The sequence below is a fragment of the Lycium ferocissimum genome, chromosome 8, assembly GCF_029784015.1.
Source record: "Lycium ferocissimum isolate CSIRO_LF1 chromosome 8, AGI_CSIRO_Lferr_CH_V1, whole genome shotgun sequence".
NCBI lineage: Eukaryota > Viridiplantae > Streptophyta > Magnoliopsida > Solanales > Solanaceae > Lycium > Lycium ferocissimum.
The window spans coordinates 18,647,445-18,666,195 of record NC_081349.1 but is presented as its reverse complement, the minus strand read 5'-3'; the positions used below and the strand labels follow the sequence as shown (position 1 = coordinate 18,666,195).

General features: G+C 37.5%; 1 protein-coding gene across 1 annotated transcript; it reads right to left on the bottom strand.

The window, feature by feature from the left end:
- Positions 1-198: 198 nt before the first annotated feature.
- LOC132067442 (disease resistance protein RPV1-like) lies at positions 199-17,086 on the bottom strand. The gene is made up of 5 exons (XM_059460672.1): positions 16,510-17,086; positions 4,456-5,563; positions 3,421-3,798; positions 985-2,589; positions 199-896 (listed from the first exon to the last, which is right to left on the bottom strand). Exons 1-5 carry the CDS (start codon positions 16,980-16,982, stop codon positions 378-380), a joined length of 4,083 nt encoding a protein of 1,360 aa, XP_059316655.1. The 5' UTR covers positions 16,983-17,086; the 3' UTR covers positions 199-377.
- Positions 17,087-18,751: the final 1,665 nt, after the last annotated feature.

Sequence of the window (18,751 nt, the reverse complement as noted above, 5' to 3'; positions counted from 1 at the left end):
TGTTGTGGATAAAATTCAACACACCAAATATAGTGTTTGGTTACCAGTTTACAATCTCGCATAACTAAAACATGTACTATAAGTTATGAGTCAATTTATGTATTATTTTATGCGGGGTAAAAGATGAAATAACTAAATCTGCATAACTAACGACCTGTTAAGTTTCTGAGTTGGAATATGAAATAAATTGCCAGTAGCTAGTTAAAGGTACAAGTTATCACAATCAATCCATCTGCACCAATGTTTACTCTGAATAAACTTGCCAGGCCACTAACATAGACGAATCATTTAGTATATACACATTTATAAATGTCTTTATATAGTCAAATTCTTGGACTCCACTCTGTATGCTGAATTCATTTCGGCTATGAACTGTTTCATAATGAATTAAAAAAGTTAGCAAGTTTCTTCGAAACAGACTGCTGAGATTCATCAAACAGATCCTCATCATTATCATCGAAGTCATCCTCATTTTCAAAAACCAAGTGCATCCCATGCTTCTTCAGTTTGAGGCCATTAAAACGTGGACTCTCTCTAATTGCAACCTGCACCCTGTCGCCTTCTTCCAACACGAACATAAAATCACTGTGCTCTTGAAATCGACATAAATAGAGCTGATCTTCATCTGTATCAGGAACCCCCTCCAAGTTCAAAGTTTTTCTAAGTTTAGGTTCAGCATCACCAGGTGTGGTAATCGTTGCTTGAATATCCACGATTGCTGGGACTTTGTGTCTGAAATTGTCCTCTACTTGTTGGTCTAGAGAGAGAACTACTCCAATGATCACACCCTTGATATCACGGTGCTTGCGAGTTGAGACGTTAGGTACTTCCTGAATAAACCAATCCGGAATGTCACTCCCTGGAACACAGAGATACTTTATATGCCTTAGAGAATCCTGCATTCAGAGTCTTAGTCAACTTGATATCAATGTGTATATATAATCTTGATGTATGAGAGAGAGGGAGGAGAAAAGGAGAAAGAACCTTAGAAATCCTTCTTTTTATGGAAGGTAAGCACGCGTTGCAACCGACTGTATACAACCTTACCAAAGATTTCAAGCTTTCAAGGCCAGGAATATCTGTTATCTTCTTGCAATTACTGAATTGGAGTTGTTCCAAATATTCCAAATTTGATATGCTAGCTATACGTTCCAATGCGGAGCAGTTTGCAGCATTTAACCATTCCAAACTTGAGGGAAGTTCAGGAAGAAACTTGAGCTTTCTGCAGTTCGAGATAAGCAAATGCTTGAGAACACAAAGTCCTTTCATGCTAGAAGGGAGGCTGCAAAAATCGTTGTGTCCAAGGTCGAGCTTTTCCAAAGCAGACAACTTCTGGAAATCATCAGAAATCTTGCCAGAGAATTTCCATGCATGAGCATCTAGGACTTCCAAGGATGAGAGGTTCGAAAATGATTCTGGAAGAGTAACGCGTTTAGAGCTTTCTCCAACATGCAAGTCTTCCATGTCCAGCAGTTCATCCTCTCTAGGCTGTGGTTTCTTTCTCATCTTCAGTAGTTTTAAGTTTGAAAGCATTCCAATTTCATCGGGTAATTCTGATACAGCAGTTTCAGCCATATAAAGGTAACACAAACTCTTAAGGCTTCCAATTGAAGCCGGGAGTTGTTGGAGATTCAAACAGTTATTCAGGTTCAATTTCCAAAGTCTTTCCAATAAGCCTATCGAGTCTGGTAACTCAGTAATTGATGTATTGTGTAGGTCCAAAGTAGTTAAACATAACATATTTCCAGTTGAGCTAGGTAAAGATCTGATTGACGCGCAGTTTCCCATCTCAAGCTTCTCAAGGGACTTTAAGTTACCTAACTGGAAACTTAGTTCACTAACTGAGGTCCACTCTAGACAAAGCCAAACTAATGATGATAAGCTACTCATGGAATTGGGCAATTCGCTCAAGTACTTGCAATTGTTGACCCAAAGGAACTTCAAATGAGATAACAAACCAACAGAAGGTGGCAATTCTTTTATCGAGCTGTTATTAAGATAAAGTCCTATTAAAGATTTAAGATTGCCAAGGGAATCAGGAAGTGAGGTGAGCCCCTTGCACATTCTCAAGCTTAATTCCTCAAGATTTTTCAAATTTCCAATGGAATCAGGCAGTTCCTTTAAAGCTGATCCTCTAAAAGAGAGCTCTCTCAGCGAACTTAGATTCCCAATAGCTCTAGGCAACAACTCCAAACACCGGCAATCATTTAAATTCAACATCTGAAGCTTCTTCAGGTGGAAGATAGAGGTAGGTAGCTTTGTTATTGCTGTACCATCTAGAAGAAGCTCTCTCAAAGATTTCCAGCCACTCAAGTCCTCTGGTAATTCTTTTAGACTCGAGCAACCAGATAGGATAAGTACTTCAAGACGTTTCAATCCGGACACATCATCTGGAAATGCCAAAATGCTCTGACAGTCCTTCATGTTTAGATGGGTCAACGTAGTCAAGTCTCCAATTGATGGATGGATCTTAACCAGTTCCTTGCATTGCTCAAGAATCAGCTTCTCCAATTGAAGTCCAGATAAATCAGGGATTTCCTTAAGTTGGCGACAACTATGTAGATTCATAACTTTCAGCTGCTTTGCCATCTATCAGATGAAGATTTTCAGTCATTGCCAAAAAAAAAAAAAAGATAGAGAGAGAGAGAGAGACTTGCAGAATAACCCTTTGAGATCAGTAAACAGTAAAGCCAAGAAATTAAACATTAAGGAAAAGGAGATTTTAGCGCCTAGCTAGGTAAGGGAAGACGAAGCAACAAACATTTCAATTAAAAAGAATAAAAACTGCACCTTTCCTTTGTTTCTTTCAGCTTCATAGAGCTTGAAAAACAATTAGCCACTTACCTGACAAAGCTTGTGAATCTAAGGGTCTATTTGGTATTGAGGAAAATGGTTCCAATTTTCCATGTTTGGTTGGTCTAAATGTTTTGGAAACATAATTTCTCTAGGAACACAAGTTCCTTAAAAATGACAAAAATGACTTTCCTAATTGAAGTATGGAAAACAAGTTCCATAAGTGGTGTTCATAGTTTATTGTCTCCTCCTCCACCCCAACCCCAATCCCACCCCACCACTGCCTCTAGCCGCCACCCCAAGCCACCCCGAGCCCCCATATCCACCCCCATAGTGTTTTCCTAGATTACATATAAATGCTCTTGGGATAATTTTTTTGCTTACTAATCAAACACCAGAAAATAAGCAAGAAAACCACTTATTTTCCAAAAGAACATTTTCCAGGAAAACATTTTCCTTCATATCAAAGAGACCCTAAAAATCATCTATAGATGATTAAAGGGACATATAGTACTTCCAACTTAATTACCAACCAAACAAAGTTGTCAAAAAGGAGAGCTGTTGTTCTTCCTACTTACCAACAAACAAAGTTGTAAAAAAGGAGATTGGTTGAACTAATTCACGTACCTTGTTCTGGTAGCAATTCCACTTTTTCTTCTTCCAGACGTGTGTAATCATGCTCTCCGATAAATCAAGAACCGCTATCTTTCGCGACAATAACTCTGGAGGAATAACTTGTAAAGGGCAACCTTTCCACTGCAGCCACTTCAGTTCAGCAGGTAATAGCTTGAAATTTCCAACCAATTTGACATGATTGATTTGGAGGAGTCTCAGTTTGACCATGCACTGAAAAGCTCTTGTGCAAAATGTTACACCATTTTCCTTTCTACCTTGGCCAATATACCTTTTAAGTACTTTCTTCAAATAGATCCGAGATACTTCCTTGGAGTTCTGATCTTGCCTCTTCTCAAAGTCAAGCACAATACCCTCATTTTTTCTTGTGCCCTTGAATTTGTTCAAATTAGATAAAAAGGAAATCAAAAAGGGAAGCTAGAAGACAAATAACAAAAAGTTAAATGCTCAATTAAATAACTTCAAAATGCTTCTTGGTTCCAATGAAGGTATCTTTTGGTTGCATTTTCTTGTATCTATAATAAACTAGTACTAAATATACTGAGTATTTAGTTAAACAAGTAAATTCAACTTCTATTACTAAAAGAGTTACAGTTGCAAATACTTTTCAAAGTGTACCACGATTAGCTCACTTGAAAGATCATAGAAAGAAATTATTCAGTAAGCATAAAAAGTTTTTATACAAATAGATCTATCGAAAAATCAATTATAAGTAAGTGTTTGCACTGTACATGGAGTAAGAACCTAGTAAAAGAGGATGAATTACCTGCTACAATCAACTAAATTACACTGATAATATAATTTTCTTCTATAAAAAAAAAAAAGAAAAAAAAAAAAAAAGAAAAGAAGATATTTTGAAACTTGTGTTCAGGCAAGCAACATGAGCAAGTAGAACACTTGTTTAGCCGTTTAACCACCATGTCGAAAACAGGAATCTCTAGATTTCATCTCAATGTGCATGTATGTACCAACTTCAAGTTAAACAATACAACAAATACAAAAGGTGTCAACAAGATCATAAAACCATACCTTATGGTTCTTTAGGACATCCGTAATATCGTCACGATTCCACAGTCTACTACGTTTACCAACATCTCCAAAATTCTCACGTTGTACAATTTGCCTTCCCATGTCTTTGAGCTGATCATGCATCCACAAAACATTCCCATCAACTATTTTAAGAAGCGATTTTGCTGTGAGCTCTATTATTGCACTTTCAGCGCCAAAACCACAACCTTTAAATATTGCAATTGCATCTTCCCTGTCAAGCCTTGTATTAAGAAGAAGACATGCTAAATCAAGAAAGATGCACTTTTCTTGTTCATCTAGAGCTTCAAAACTTATTTCCAGGACGTTTTGAAGATCACCAGGACGAATCTGTCTCAGCTTTTGCACCACATCTTGCCACTCCTTCATTCTTTTCTTGTAGAACAATAAAGATCCAAAAACTTCCAGAGCTAGAGGTAATCCCCCACTGAGTGTTACAACTTCTTCAGCAAGAACCGAAAAGTTCTTAGGAGGCTGCTCTCTTCCAAACGCATGATAACTAAATAACGTAAGTGACTCGGACGAGGAGAGCTCTTTTACCTCAAAATTTTCGTTTACAATACTTGGGAGTAACACATTTTTATCTCTAGTGGTGATGATGACTCTACTTCCTTGGCGAAACCAGTCTCTCCCACCAACCAATACACGAAGTTGGTCTGCATTGTCCACATCATCTAGAAAAATAGCAACTGGCTCATTATTCATATATTCCTTCATTAATTGGATACCTTTAGCAGTACCATCTATGTCTGGCGAAGCACCTGAGGTAAGATCACCAATGAGTTTGCTTTGAAGAGTGGCCAAACCATTTTGTCGCCTTGCAATTTCTTTAACATCTGAAATAAAGCTACGTTTCTTGAAATGCACAACAAACTGATTGTACAAAGCCTTGGCAAGAGTGGTCTTGCCAACTCCTCCCATTCCGTATAATCCTAATACTATCACACCATTTGCTTTAACATTCAGTAACCTGAGCAACTCATCAAGACGAGAATGAAGTCCTACGGGGTATTTTGCCACACCTATAGGTGTATTATCGAGTTTTCCCAGAACTTTCTTGACTAGAGATTGGATTAACTCTGCTTCTTCCCTGGCAAAAATATGACAATAATGAAAGTCAGAGGAGCAAGTTTCAACACCTAGAATAAGCAAGTTGCATAATAGGGATATTTTATGATACAATCCTATGTATATTTATGACAAATTATTTTTTGAGAATGTCTAATGTATATAGAATGTTTTCAGCATAAATGTTGTATTGATAAACAAAATACATCTCTAGATTGACTGTATAAGAGATCCCCTAGACAAAAGCTTGCAGGGACTATATGATTTCGAGCATAGATTCACAATCATTTACAGGGTTGCTATTACACCAGAATAAAATAAAAAGCAATATAAAATTCAGTTTTATTCTTTGTATGGAATTTCTTTGATCCTCAAAACATCTGAAATTTCTTTCCTTCAACATAGTCCACCAAATGCATGCTAAATTCTTTCTCCACTGTTTCTTCTCACACCCCCCAACTACACTGGCATCAGAAGATCAATTGTTACTTTTGGCATAATTCAGCTCATACGAACCATATTAGGAACATTTCAATAGTTGATATAACAACACAGTGTAAGAATAAACGAGAGTTATCCTTAGCCTCCTTTTCACATAGATGGCATGTGGAACTTAATTGAAAGCCCCTCTTCCTTAGGTTTTCATGAGTCAGACAAGCCTTCATAGCCACAAGCCATACAAAGCATAGTACTTTGAGTGTGCGTTTACCTTCCAAGTCTGTATGTTTCAATGGCCATTTCTGGCCCTCCGGGTTATCTCCATCAGAATTTTATAGAGAAACTTACCTAAATGTAATCATCATCCATCTAGTTTACCATGACCGAAGTACACACTGCCTATATGCTTTGGCTGTATAGGTATGAATATAATATGTATATTACATATATAGGTGTGTATAGCATATGTATATTTAGTATACTTTATACACTACCTATACATTGCATAAAATATTTTGTAAAGTAGATGGCCGAATGGTATTTGGTTGTAATTTTCTCAATTTTATAGGCCGACCTGGCATAAATTGTCTCAACCTACTCCTTCATCACACACACCCCTATACGACCCCACCTTTGAAGACATATTTTAGAAAAAGAAAGCGTGAAAGGGGAAATAGAGATTCTGGAACTGCACATGAGGTGGAACCAATCAACCAAACTTGAAGAAACTATCTCCTGGATTCTCTCCAGTAGTTACCAATATTCCAACCGCTATCAGATTAGGCTTTTCAGTTTTTTAGTTATTTGTTGTTGACAGTATATGTGTATAAATATCTAGTCAGACTTATTATTAGGATTATTGAATATATGTTTAGACAACCGATTCTGGGAGTTTTGTCCACTCCATACGGACAGATTTCATGGCTGTAAATTGTGTTTAAGATCTTTGCACAATCTATTACCAGTAGCAATTTCCTTTCTTTCTCAGCCAGTTTCTTAAGAATTTCCAGCATCTAACAGTTTGGTATCAGAGTAGGTTGATCCAACATGGTCAATACCAGATCTTCTAATTCTCAAGAAGACGTTCCTAATGTTGAATCTCTTTCCCAACAACTATATGCCATTGCATCAAAACTACATACAATTGATTCGCTGGCAGAAGCTGTTGCTACCCTGAAAGCCCAGACCGGCTGCACCCAACTAGAGGAAATCAGTTACCGAACTCGTAATGGAGGAAAAAACACAAACTCTTGGCAAGAAGAAGAAGAAGACATCAATAATCTAGGATGGCCAAAAAGTCCTTCTCGGAGGCCACACATGAAGATGGAATTTCCCAGATTTAAAGGAGGGGATCCTAGAGGTTGGCTTTTGGAGGAAGAAAAATATTTCTGCTACTATCAAACTCTAGATGAACACAAAGTTGATGTCGCCGCTATGTATCTTGAAGGTGATGCTCTTGATCTCTTCTCTTGGATTAATCGTGAGCGAACTTTGCTCTATTGGGAAGAACTGGTTAAAGTATTGCAAGAATATTATGGTCCTGCGGAGTTCCAACATCCGGACGAGCATCTTTGTAGCATCCGACAAACTGGTTCTATACAAAAGTACCGTCAATAATTTACGAAACGTTCGTCTAGAGTCGTAGACTGTCCAGATCACTGTCTCTTAGGGGTTTTCACGAATGGGCTAAAAGGGGAACTAAAATCTGATATTAGAATTCACAAGTCCAGAACAGTTTACAAGGCTATGAGTTTGGCACTTGAATTTGAAAATAAATTAAGCCCAATGCGCAGCAACAGAGAGTCCAATTGGACCCCAACCAATAGACCTGTCATACAAAACCCATTGCACTCTGTTAAACATACCCAGAACAACGCTACTTCTTCCTCTGCACATCAAAATTCAAGAAGCAGTGTTTCTTCCAACCCAGTCGCGTCCCAACCTTTTCAAACTGGTTCATGGGATACAGAAAGGAGAAATCTTATGGCGAAGGGAGTTTGTTATCGTTGCCATGAGAAATTTGCACCTGGTCATAGATGCAAATCCACAAAATTGTCACTCATGGAGATTACAGTAGGAGATCAATTAGATGGTGTTGATGAAGTCAATGCTACAGATGGTGATGATGTCGACCCTCAAGAAACTGACATTGTTGAAATTTATTTTCATGCCATTTTGGGAAATTCAGTTGGTACTACAATGAAGCTTCAGGGTGAAATCAATAAGAGACGGATTTTAATACTTGTGGATAGTGGTTCCACAATTAATTTTGTGGCGGAATCCATTATTAAGGAGCATAAACTGCCAGTAGAATCAGTTCCAACATTCGGTGTGCAAATAGGGAATGGAGACATCATCCGCTGCAGTAAAGTTAGCCAGAATCTTCAAATTCAGTTGCCGGGCCCTACTATCACTCAAGATTACTACCCATTTGCTCTTGCAGGGGCTGATTTGGTCTTTGGTATCAAATGGTTAGCTTCTCTTAACACATTCAAGCTAACTGGAAAGATATGTTCATAATTTTTAATTGGCAAGGGAAACGTTACAAACTGCAAAGGATGAGATCGACAAATTCCACTACGGCTTCCCTCCAATCTTTTCACAAATTGTGAGAGAGTCCAGGTAATGCAATTCAGACACTTTTAGATGAGTTTCATTCGGTGTTTTCTGAACCAACATCACTTCCACCATTTAGAGCATATTCCCATGCTATTCCTCTGTTACCAAATTCTAAACCTCCAAACATAAGACCTTATCGATATACCCACTGTTACACCCCGTATCTTCGAAGAAGCACTTATCAAATTTGAAACATAAGTACGTTGAGTTATGGTTAAGTAAAATCACTTTGGAATATAAGGAGCAAGCAGTATTAAGTATATTTAATGAGTGAAGGATGTATATAAGGTATACCGGAATGTTTTATAAGGAAATGAGTGGAAGAAATGGAGTAGTACGACTTTGGAGAAAGGATGGGTAATGTTTTGTGTGAAAATTTTGGTCCAACTTGAGGGACGAATATCTCTTAGCATATGAAGTGTTTTGAAGTGAAACTAAAGCTTAAAATGAAGTTCGTCGAGTCTAGTTTCCAACGCAACAACCCGCTCGTCGATAAGACATCGGAGTAGAGAATTATGGACGTTACAAGTTCGGCTGACAAAGCAGAACCGACTTGCTACAGTAATTTGCTACAGTGACCCCCGAATTTGACCCCTATATAAAGGGTAATAACCCCCTTTTTTCATCAGATTTGCCTAGAAAATTCCAGATAAACAGTTGAGGGTGTGAGAATATAAAAAAAAAAAAGAGCAATTTTCAAGTGACGGAATATTAGTTTAGGTCCGGATAGCGTGTGGTTGTGATTGTAGTCTTGTTTTGCGGTGGATTTTGATGTAGATTCAAAGCGGATATCAGGGATATTGCTACTTCAACAAGAGAAAGGTATGAATCTTTCTCTTTTGATATTATTTAAGGCTTATTCTCGGAGACAAAGTCGTTAAATAATTGTGTAGTAAGTTGGTTAGTTATGGAAGTTGGAAAACAGCGTGTGGGCTGTTTTATGGTACATATTGGTGTTGGAAATGATGTTATTGATGTTGGTATTGTTGTTGTTTTGTTGGTTCTTCGAATTGAGATTCGGGCTAAGCATATAAACGGGGAGATGCTTTGCCTCGATTTTCGAGCGGGATATAAAATAGTTTGACTTGAGAGCTTAGCACAAATATACTACGATGAGTCTAACGATTGTGTGAATCCTCTTAAATGTAGACTTGTGAGCTCGGACGAATAACTGTAGACAATTAGAGGCTGAACAGGTATGTTAAGGCTAGTCCCTTTCAAAAGGCATGATTCCTATGCTATGATTCTATATATGTTTCCATAACCTTCTTACCTCCAAAAGTTAGAAGTTCATGATTCTTAAAAGCTTTTTATGATACTAAAGATGATATGTTTTCTATGATGAATATGATGATGATGATTTTAATTCTAGAAATTCCAAAGCTTATGATTTTAATGCTAAGATGAGATTACTGAGCTTATTTCGTGATTTTCTTGATTCCACTCATTGTTGTTGATCTCGCCCCCCCCCCCCCCCCCCCCCCCCCCCCCCCCCCCTTATAATCATTGTTCCTTCAAGGTGAGATAGAGCGATGATAATTGTTCCATAATATAAGTTGGAGGCTACCGACCTTGCGTCACTCCGATAGAGTGATAACTTTTACTTGGGCTCTCATGCAACCTATATATATACATATGGGGTAAGGGGAAAGGTGAGGCATTATATGCGCATAGCCACCTAATCAGCTGGATATCATCCCGAACGCGGGATGCCCGGACGCTGGATATATGGGATAAATGGATCAGGCCGTTCGTTCCGCGGCAATATATATGCAAGATGATGATATGATATATGGATCGGTACGCACGTTCATGAAAGACTATTATTTATTTATGGATCGGGGGCACGCCCGCGTTCCTATTATTTATATATATATATATATATATATATATATATATATATATATATATATATATATATATATATATATATATATATATATATGAGGAATGTTTTTTTTTTCATAAGAAAGCTAAGCATGCATGGTATCCGCCTTATGAGGCAATCGGATAAACGGGTTATTTTTATTTCATGTTATGTTCTATATTTACTATTATGTTGTTATTCATGCCTTACGTACTCGGTACATCGTTCGTGCGCGTCCCTTCTGTGGACGTCGCGTTCATGCCCGCAGTGTAGATAGACAAGACGAGGATCCTTCATCGTAGGGTCGCCTTCGGTACCAGTTCGATTGGTGAGCTCCACTTCTTCCCCGAGCGGCCGCCGAGTCCGGATGTATATATGTTTGTATGATTTTTGTTCGGGGCATGTCGGGGGCCCGTTCACTTGTATACTTCGGTCATGTTCATAGAGGCTTTGCGAAAGTTCCTGTGTATAGCTTCGTTATGTTCAGTCGGTCGTTATATTGGCGTCGTGGGTCCATTGGACATATATTTATACATGATATTACGTTCATATCTAGCCTTAGCCTTATTTTGTCATTCGAGACATAGAGAATACAAGTTATAAGTTGGTTCGCTCGGTTTCCGTAAGGTGCCGGGTGCCAATCACGCCTTACCAAGGGTGGGGCGTGACACCCACATGGCCAAAAGACTGAAATCGAGAACCAAGTTGCTACTTTACTAGAATCTGGATTCATTCGTCCAAGAAGTGTCCATTCGCTAGCCTAGTCATGCTCATCCCATTCTTTTTCCGAATGTCACTCTTCCTGATAATAAGCTTTTCTGTTTCGTTTGATTTTGCAGGTGGTCCCTACCTAAATAGTAATTAGTTCCTTATCCGTTTCTTTGTTTTTTTTTTATGCTCTTTCCTTCTTTGTTCTTTTTTTTCTCTCTCTCTTTCTGTTTGTAAACACAACAAGTTCTACTAGTGAAAAAGACAGGTGATTCGTAGAGGTTTTGTGTTGATTACCGTAGCCTCAATAAGGTAACAGTACTAGATAAATATCTGTTTCCCAATATAGATGAGTTACTGGATGAGTTACATGGCGCCACTATTTTTTCAAAGATAGATCTTTGTTCAGGGTACCATCAAATTCGTGTCCAGCCAGTCGATATCCATAAAACAGCTTTCCAAACTCATTCTGGCCATTATGAATTTCTGATAATGCCTTTCAGACTCACTAATGCTTCTTTCCAGTCCGCAATGAATGACCATATCTTAGAACATTCTTCTTGGTTTTCTTTGATGATATTTTAATCTATAGTCCAACCCTCCAACAACAACGAAACCATCTCCAGATAGTTCTTCACCTCCTTTTAACCAATTCTTTTTTTGCTAATCCCAAGAAGTGTCTGTTTGCGCAACCTCAGATTGGGTTTCTAGGTCATGTGATTTCCAAAAAAGGAGTAGCTGTGGATCCAGAAAAAATAACTGTGGTCTTGGATTGGCCTCTGCCAAAGAGTGTGAAGGAACTTCGAGGTTTTTTGGGATTTACGAGTTATTATTAACGGTTTGTTAAAAATTATGTTATTATTGCTCGTCCCTTGACAGATCAGACCAAAAAAGATGCTTTCATATGGAATCAAAAAGCAGAAGTGGCTTTCCAGCATATTAAAAGACTCTTGACATCAGTACCTGTTCTTTGTCTACCCGATTTCACTCAACAATTTACTGTTGAATGTGATGCTTCGGCTGATGGTGTTGGTGCTATTCTACTTCAATAAAGTCATCCTCTAGCATATTTCAGTAAGGGGTTTTCCTCTTCTAATCGGGTTAAATCTACATATGATCGTGACTTATTGGCTTTAGTTCTTGCATTACAAAAGTGGAAGCACTATTTATTAGGTCGGCATTTTATCGTCGCAACTGATCATTGCAGCCTAAAATATCTCCTGAATCAGAGGGTAACTACTGATGAACAACAACATTTGTTGATGAAGCTATTGCCGTTTGATTTCACTATTGCCTATAAAGCGGGTACTGAAAATAAAAGAGTTAATGCATTGTCTCGTCGCCCTCGACATGCTGATCTTTCGACTCTAGCAATGCCTATTTCATTAGATTTTAGCACTTAAGGGAAGCACATGAAGCTGATCCATATACCAAGCAGCTTTTAGATCAACTTTCTGCGGACCTTCTCATTTGGATTTTTCACTGTCGCCCAGCCATCTTTACAACAAATCCCGGTTGGTAATACTTGATTATCCTGAGCTTAAAGCCAAGATTTTAGCTGAGGTACATGATTCTCCAACCGGAGGACATGGGGGATATTTGAAAACTCTTAAAAGAGTTTCTGCAAATTTTTTCTGGCCATGTTTGAAGCAGGATGTTAAGTTGTTTGTCCAGAATTGTTTGATTTGTCAGCAAAATAAATATGAAACTTTGGCTCCAAGTGGTCTTTTGCAGACTTTGCCAATTCCCAATCGAGTTTGGGAAGACATTTCCCTGGATTTTATTGTTGGTCTTCCTTCTTCAAATGGTTATGACACTATTTTTATCGTAGTAGATAGGTTCAGCAAACATAGTCATTTTATGGCTTTATCTCATCCATTCACTGCCAAAATAGTGGCTGCTTTGTTTTGTAGGGAAATTGTCTTGCTACATGGCTTACCTCGTTCCATTCTTTCAAATCGTGATGTTATTTTCTTGAGTACTTTTTGGCAAGAGCTTTTTCGTCTTAGTCGTACTCGTCTTTGTATGGGTGCTTCTTACCATCCCCAATCCGATGGCCAAACGGAGGTGGTTAATTGGTTCCTTGAAGCCTATTTGCGTTGTTTTGCTCATGAAAAGCCTGAATCATGGTATCAATATTTAGCTTGGGCTGAGTAATCTTTCAACACCAGCTACCATTCATCAACTAGTATGACTCCTTTTCAAGTTGTGTATGGGAGGGAGCCACCACCATTGCATCTTTTTGTTCCTGGTGAAACAAAATTTGCTGATCTTGAAGCGCAGTTGTTGGCCCGTGACCAGATGTTGAAGTTACTGCAGTCCAACCTCTTGAAGGCTCAATCTCGTATGAAATCCCAAGTTGATTCAAAGCGACTAGAAGTCTTTTAACGTGGGTGATACTGTTTTACTTCGTCTGCAGCCGTATCATCAGAAGAGTCTGGTCAAACGTCCTAATGAGAAGCTGTCTCCTCGCTATTTTGGTCCATATAAAATTGTTCACAAAGTGGGTCCTGTTGCATACGAATTGCAGCTGCCTTCAACGGCAAAGATACATCCAATTTTTCATGTCTCCTTGCTTCATCCTGCTCATGGTTATGCTGATATTCCATCGCCTCCACCATTACCACTTTCGGCTGATTTGGAATTTATTGTGGAGCCTAAAAATGTTTTGTCACACCGCTGGGTGAAAGGACCTGGGATTTCAACTTTAGAATTACTCATTCGATGGTGTCATCGTCCTGTTGAAGAAGCTAGTTGGGAAGAGTATGACTTACCTGCTGGTCAGTTTCCTTCTTTTCGCTTTGAGGACATGGCGTCTTTTCAGGGGGTGTACTGATACGACCCCACCTTTGAAGACATATTTTAGAAAAAGAAAGCGTGAAAGGGAAAAAAGAGATTTTGGAACTTTACATGAGGTGGAACCAATCAGCCAAACTTGAAGAAACTGTCTCCAGGACTCTCTCCAGCAGTTACCAATATTCCAACCGCTATCAGATTAGGCTTTACGGTTTTTTAGTTATTTGCTTTAGACAATATATATGTATAAATATCTAGTCAGACTTATTATTAGGATTATTGAATATACGTTTAAACAACAGATTCTGGGAGGTTTGTCCACTCCATACGGACAGATTTCAAGTCTGTAAATTGTGTTTAAGATCCATGCACAATCTATTACCAGTAGCAATTTCCTTTCTTTCTCAATCACTTTCTTAAAAATTTCCAGCATCTAACACACCCCTCCTTGAATAGTTCCAACTTACACCACCTCTAACAAAATCAGAGGTTATTACTGCACTCAAATCTTTTAAAGCCCCTAAAGCGCAAAGACCTCATGGGCTTTACCCTTTTTTCTACCAACAATATTAGCAACAAATAAGCCGCTCGGCAATTACTTTTTTTTTTTTATATATATTTTTCCCTGATGTCCGATACTCGCATTGGAGCCCAATTATATTTGGATTTACGCCGCGTAAGGTCCCATTCGGGGGGAGCACTCCCTACCAAGAATTTTTCCATACCTAGGGCTCGAACCCGAGACCTCTGATTAAGAGAGACTCGGTGATTACTTTTCTTGAACAAGCTAAGTTTTCTCAAATAATTCCATCCCCGATACTATAAATAAAACCTATCAATGCCTGTTCCAAAAATAAAAAAATGTGATCACTATTACTCAATATTGACCATTGAAGTGTGTAACACTATTACAAACTCATTACCAAAATTATAGGAGTTAATGGTCAAAAACACAGTTGAATTATTATCACTTTTTTGCGAGTTTCACACCCGAACTATTAGTTGTTCATTTTTCTTACCTAAACTATCACCATCTATGCACTTAAAAAACACCTCAATAGGTTGTTCCCTTTTTCTATTTGATATTGATATGATTTAGGATTTTCAGGTAGGAAAAGGAAACCACTGATAATTGAGGTAGTATGTTTTAATACATAGATGATGATAGTTCATGTAGGAAAAAGGAATGGCTGATTTTGGAGTGTGAAACTCGCCAAAAAAAAAAAAAAAAAAATGCCAGTTCGCATTTAACCTCTTCTCGACAAAATAATTAGACCTACCCAATTGGAGCTTCCAAGAAAATATTGTATTTTTGACCCTTTTATTTTTGTTGCCATAAAATATCGAGAAACGAGTTAAACTGAACCGAATATTTGTATTTTATTTTCATAAATGCATGGGTTTTATATGAACCTATTACCTTACTAATAGTCTGTTTGGCCAAGCTTCTAAAAACAGCTTATTTTAAAAAGTACTTTTTTCAAAAGCAGTTTGTGTTTGGCCAATTAATTTAAAAAGTACTTTTGAGCAGCAATTAGTGTTTAGCCAAACTTTTAAAAAGTGTTTCTATGTTTTTTTTTTCTCAAAAGTACTTTTTAAAAAAAATGCTTTTGGGCAAAAGTTTTTTTTTTTTTTTTTTAAACTTCTGAAAAACTATTTCTGCTACTTCCCAAAACCATTTATTTTCTCTCAAAAGCTTGGCCAAACACCTCACTTTTTTTTAAAATAAGCACTTATTGAAAAAATAAGTACTTTTGGGGGAAAAATAAGCTTGGCCAAACAGGCTAAAATAATTAGGGTGGATTTTTATTTTCATATAAACCTTGGGGGAAAAAATTGACGAACCAAACATACTTAAATAGTATATGTATAAAATATCACACATATAAATTGTAATATAAAATATATTAGTATTTTGAACTTTGCAAAGTATTAGGACGCTTCAGTAACTTTATAAATTCACCGGGTTAAGTCAACTATTGAGTGGTGTTCCTCTATTTACCCTTCTTTTATGGCGTTTTCCTGCTGCATGTGAAGAAATAATAAGTAATCAAAAGGTTGGACTGATGAACTATGCTGGGCTGAGCAAAAAGCTAAGGGAAAAACACCCAAAGCAGAAGTATATCGAATGGTGTTGGGTATTGCAGTATACTCTATATGGCAGGAAAGGAACCAGCGTATTTTTCAACAGAAAACACAAAGTATTAATCATCTCACTAAGCTGATCATACAAGAGGTGCACCAGAGGGCTACAAGTAAGAAAAAGATTGAAAGGTGGCTGGAAAAGTTCAACTTTTACCCAGTCTACATGCAGGATATGGACTGTTTTGTAACTGTAGGAGACTTATGATGTAATCTGTGCTGCTGTTAGAGGTTTGCTATGGTTTAAAGCTTGAGCTGACTACTGGGGCACAATGTCCAGTAACAATGCTCTATATTTGTACTGAATTCTCATTTTGGTTTATAATACATCTAGTTATTTACCCCCAAAAAAAAAACAATTGAAGTAGAGGAAAAGATAAAGGGATGAAAGTATATACCAGAGCCTAGAATCCCAACCGGAGGTATTACCAGCTTTCTTCATAGCTTCTCTCCACCGAGAAACCTTCTCTGCTTCCACCAAAGTATCGTAATTCCTAAAATGCTCCTCAAACGGACCTTTCTGTCTCCTTACATCCGACGGGTCAACCCCATAGAAAACAGGCAGCAATAGTCTTTTGCATTCCGTGATCTTTGCCAGTTCTTCTAAGCACCACTTTGAAGAACAGTAGTTCTCCGATATCACCGCGATTGAAGCCGCTGAGTCTTCAATCGCTGTGAATAGACTCGGAGCGATCTCTTCGCCGCGATCTAAGCCTTCATCGTCGATGAATGTACGTACGCCATTACGTACGAGTTCATGGTAGAGTTTGTTGGTGAAGTTGTGACGTGTGTCTTCTCCTCTGAAGCTGAGGAATATGTCGTAATGGAACCTGTGGCCTGACGTCAAGGACCAAGTCTCGTCGTCCGCCATAGACTGTTAGCTTTTTCGTTTTGGTGTACGTATATATGTATGTAATCTAATTACGGACGTGACAACGGGAAAGTGAATGGCGCAATTTCAACCGTTTATAAATTTAGATCCAATGGACGAAGTCCTTTTCCAAAAGCTACTTATGCAGTTTGTGACAACGCTTCATAATTGCAGAAAGGAATATTACTCCTGTGAAAAACAAGTTCACCTATTGTAGCTAATAATAATGCTTCTCTTAGAATTAAATTAACTTAGAATTAAATTAACTTAAATAGTTCAGTGCGTCCAGTAGATGTGGATAAGGTTTTTTTTTTTCCAAAACTAATACATTTTTTTTTTTTTTGGGTACATAAATACAATACAATTATTTTGTTCATTTAAGAAAACAGTAGGATAGCAAGGAGTCCGCGACTTAATTGACCCACGAAGTGAGATTTTGATCCAAAATACCCACTAAAAAAAGAAGTTACAATACTACCTTTTGCGCAGGAATTTCCTGCACAAAAGGACTTAACAGTTAACGGCGTTGTTAAGTCTTTGCGCAGAAAATTCCTGTGCAATAGGTAGTATTATTTAGCAACCCACGGTTTTTAAATGTTCACTTTTAGCTCACATTTTTTCTATTTAATCTTAATTTTGGATGAGGTGAAAACTCATCCATTTCATAAGTTTAAGTCATCTTTTTTCAAATTCCTGAAAAAAACTCAACACCAAAGTTCATAAAAAAAAAAAAATGGCCTCTCCTCCTTCAACTGTTAAGGTTTCTTTATTTTGGGATGGAGAGATTCTTCATGATAATAATACTGATCGTTATAGTATTAAACCACAATACCATGTTAAGTTTCCAACTACCTTGGATTACGAAACATTACTCAATGTCATACACAAAAGAATGAAAAGTAATCGTGAATATGGATTATCTATAATAGACAGATATCCAATGTCCATTGCACCGCAAGGTTTAGTGCTTTATGGGAAATGGAATATCATTGATGATGAGTCTTTGAAGGAATATTTAAAGGCGCCGGAAGAATATAGGGGGTTAATCACTCTCAATGTTCTTGAAATGTATGTTGAAAAGATACCTCACAGTCGTAGTGAAGTCTTGGCCAGGACTCGTCAGGAAGTCCCTCAAGTCCAGCCTACTCATGGTAACACTTATACGGACTTGAGTTCTTATGGAGACATTTTGGTGAGGTCAAGTGCCGCTGGAAACTCTAAGCTAACAATTTAATCAAAATTACGGTGAAAATCGGTAAATATCCATTTTTTCATTATTATTTTGTGTAGTAGCACAAGTTTATTTTATTATACGTATGGTAATAGTAATGGTTTTTTTTTTGTATCTTTTTAGGGGTTATACACTTGATATGAATAATATTGGGCAATCCTCTCGTTTTGGTGCAGTTGATTATTATCGGTAGGTATTATGGAGACCATTGGAGGAGAGAATGGAGATGACTGTGCGGTTTTGAGTCTCAAAGAAGATAGTAATCCTACAATTGGCGTCGTAGAAGAATTATGTATAGGGAATGTTGTTAAATTTAAATAGTATATAACTGTGTAACTTGAAACTTATAATCAAGATTTCTTTTTAAATTCTTAGCGACATTGTAAAAAATATTGTGACTAAATATGCTTCTGGCAAATACTTCACTTTGTAACAATGTAATCTCTTAATTTGTAGCTGCACATATATCTAATTGTTTAGAACATGGCTATTATTCACTTTTGTAGCAAATAAGTAAAATCTTGTTGAAATTCTATAT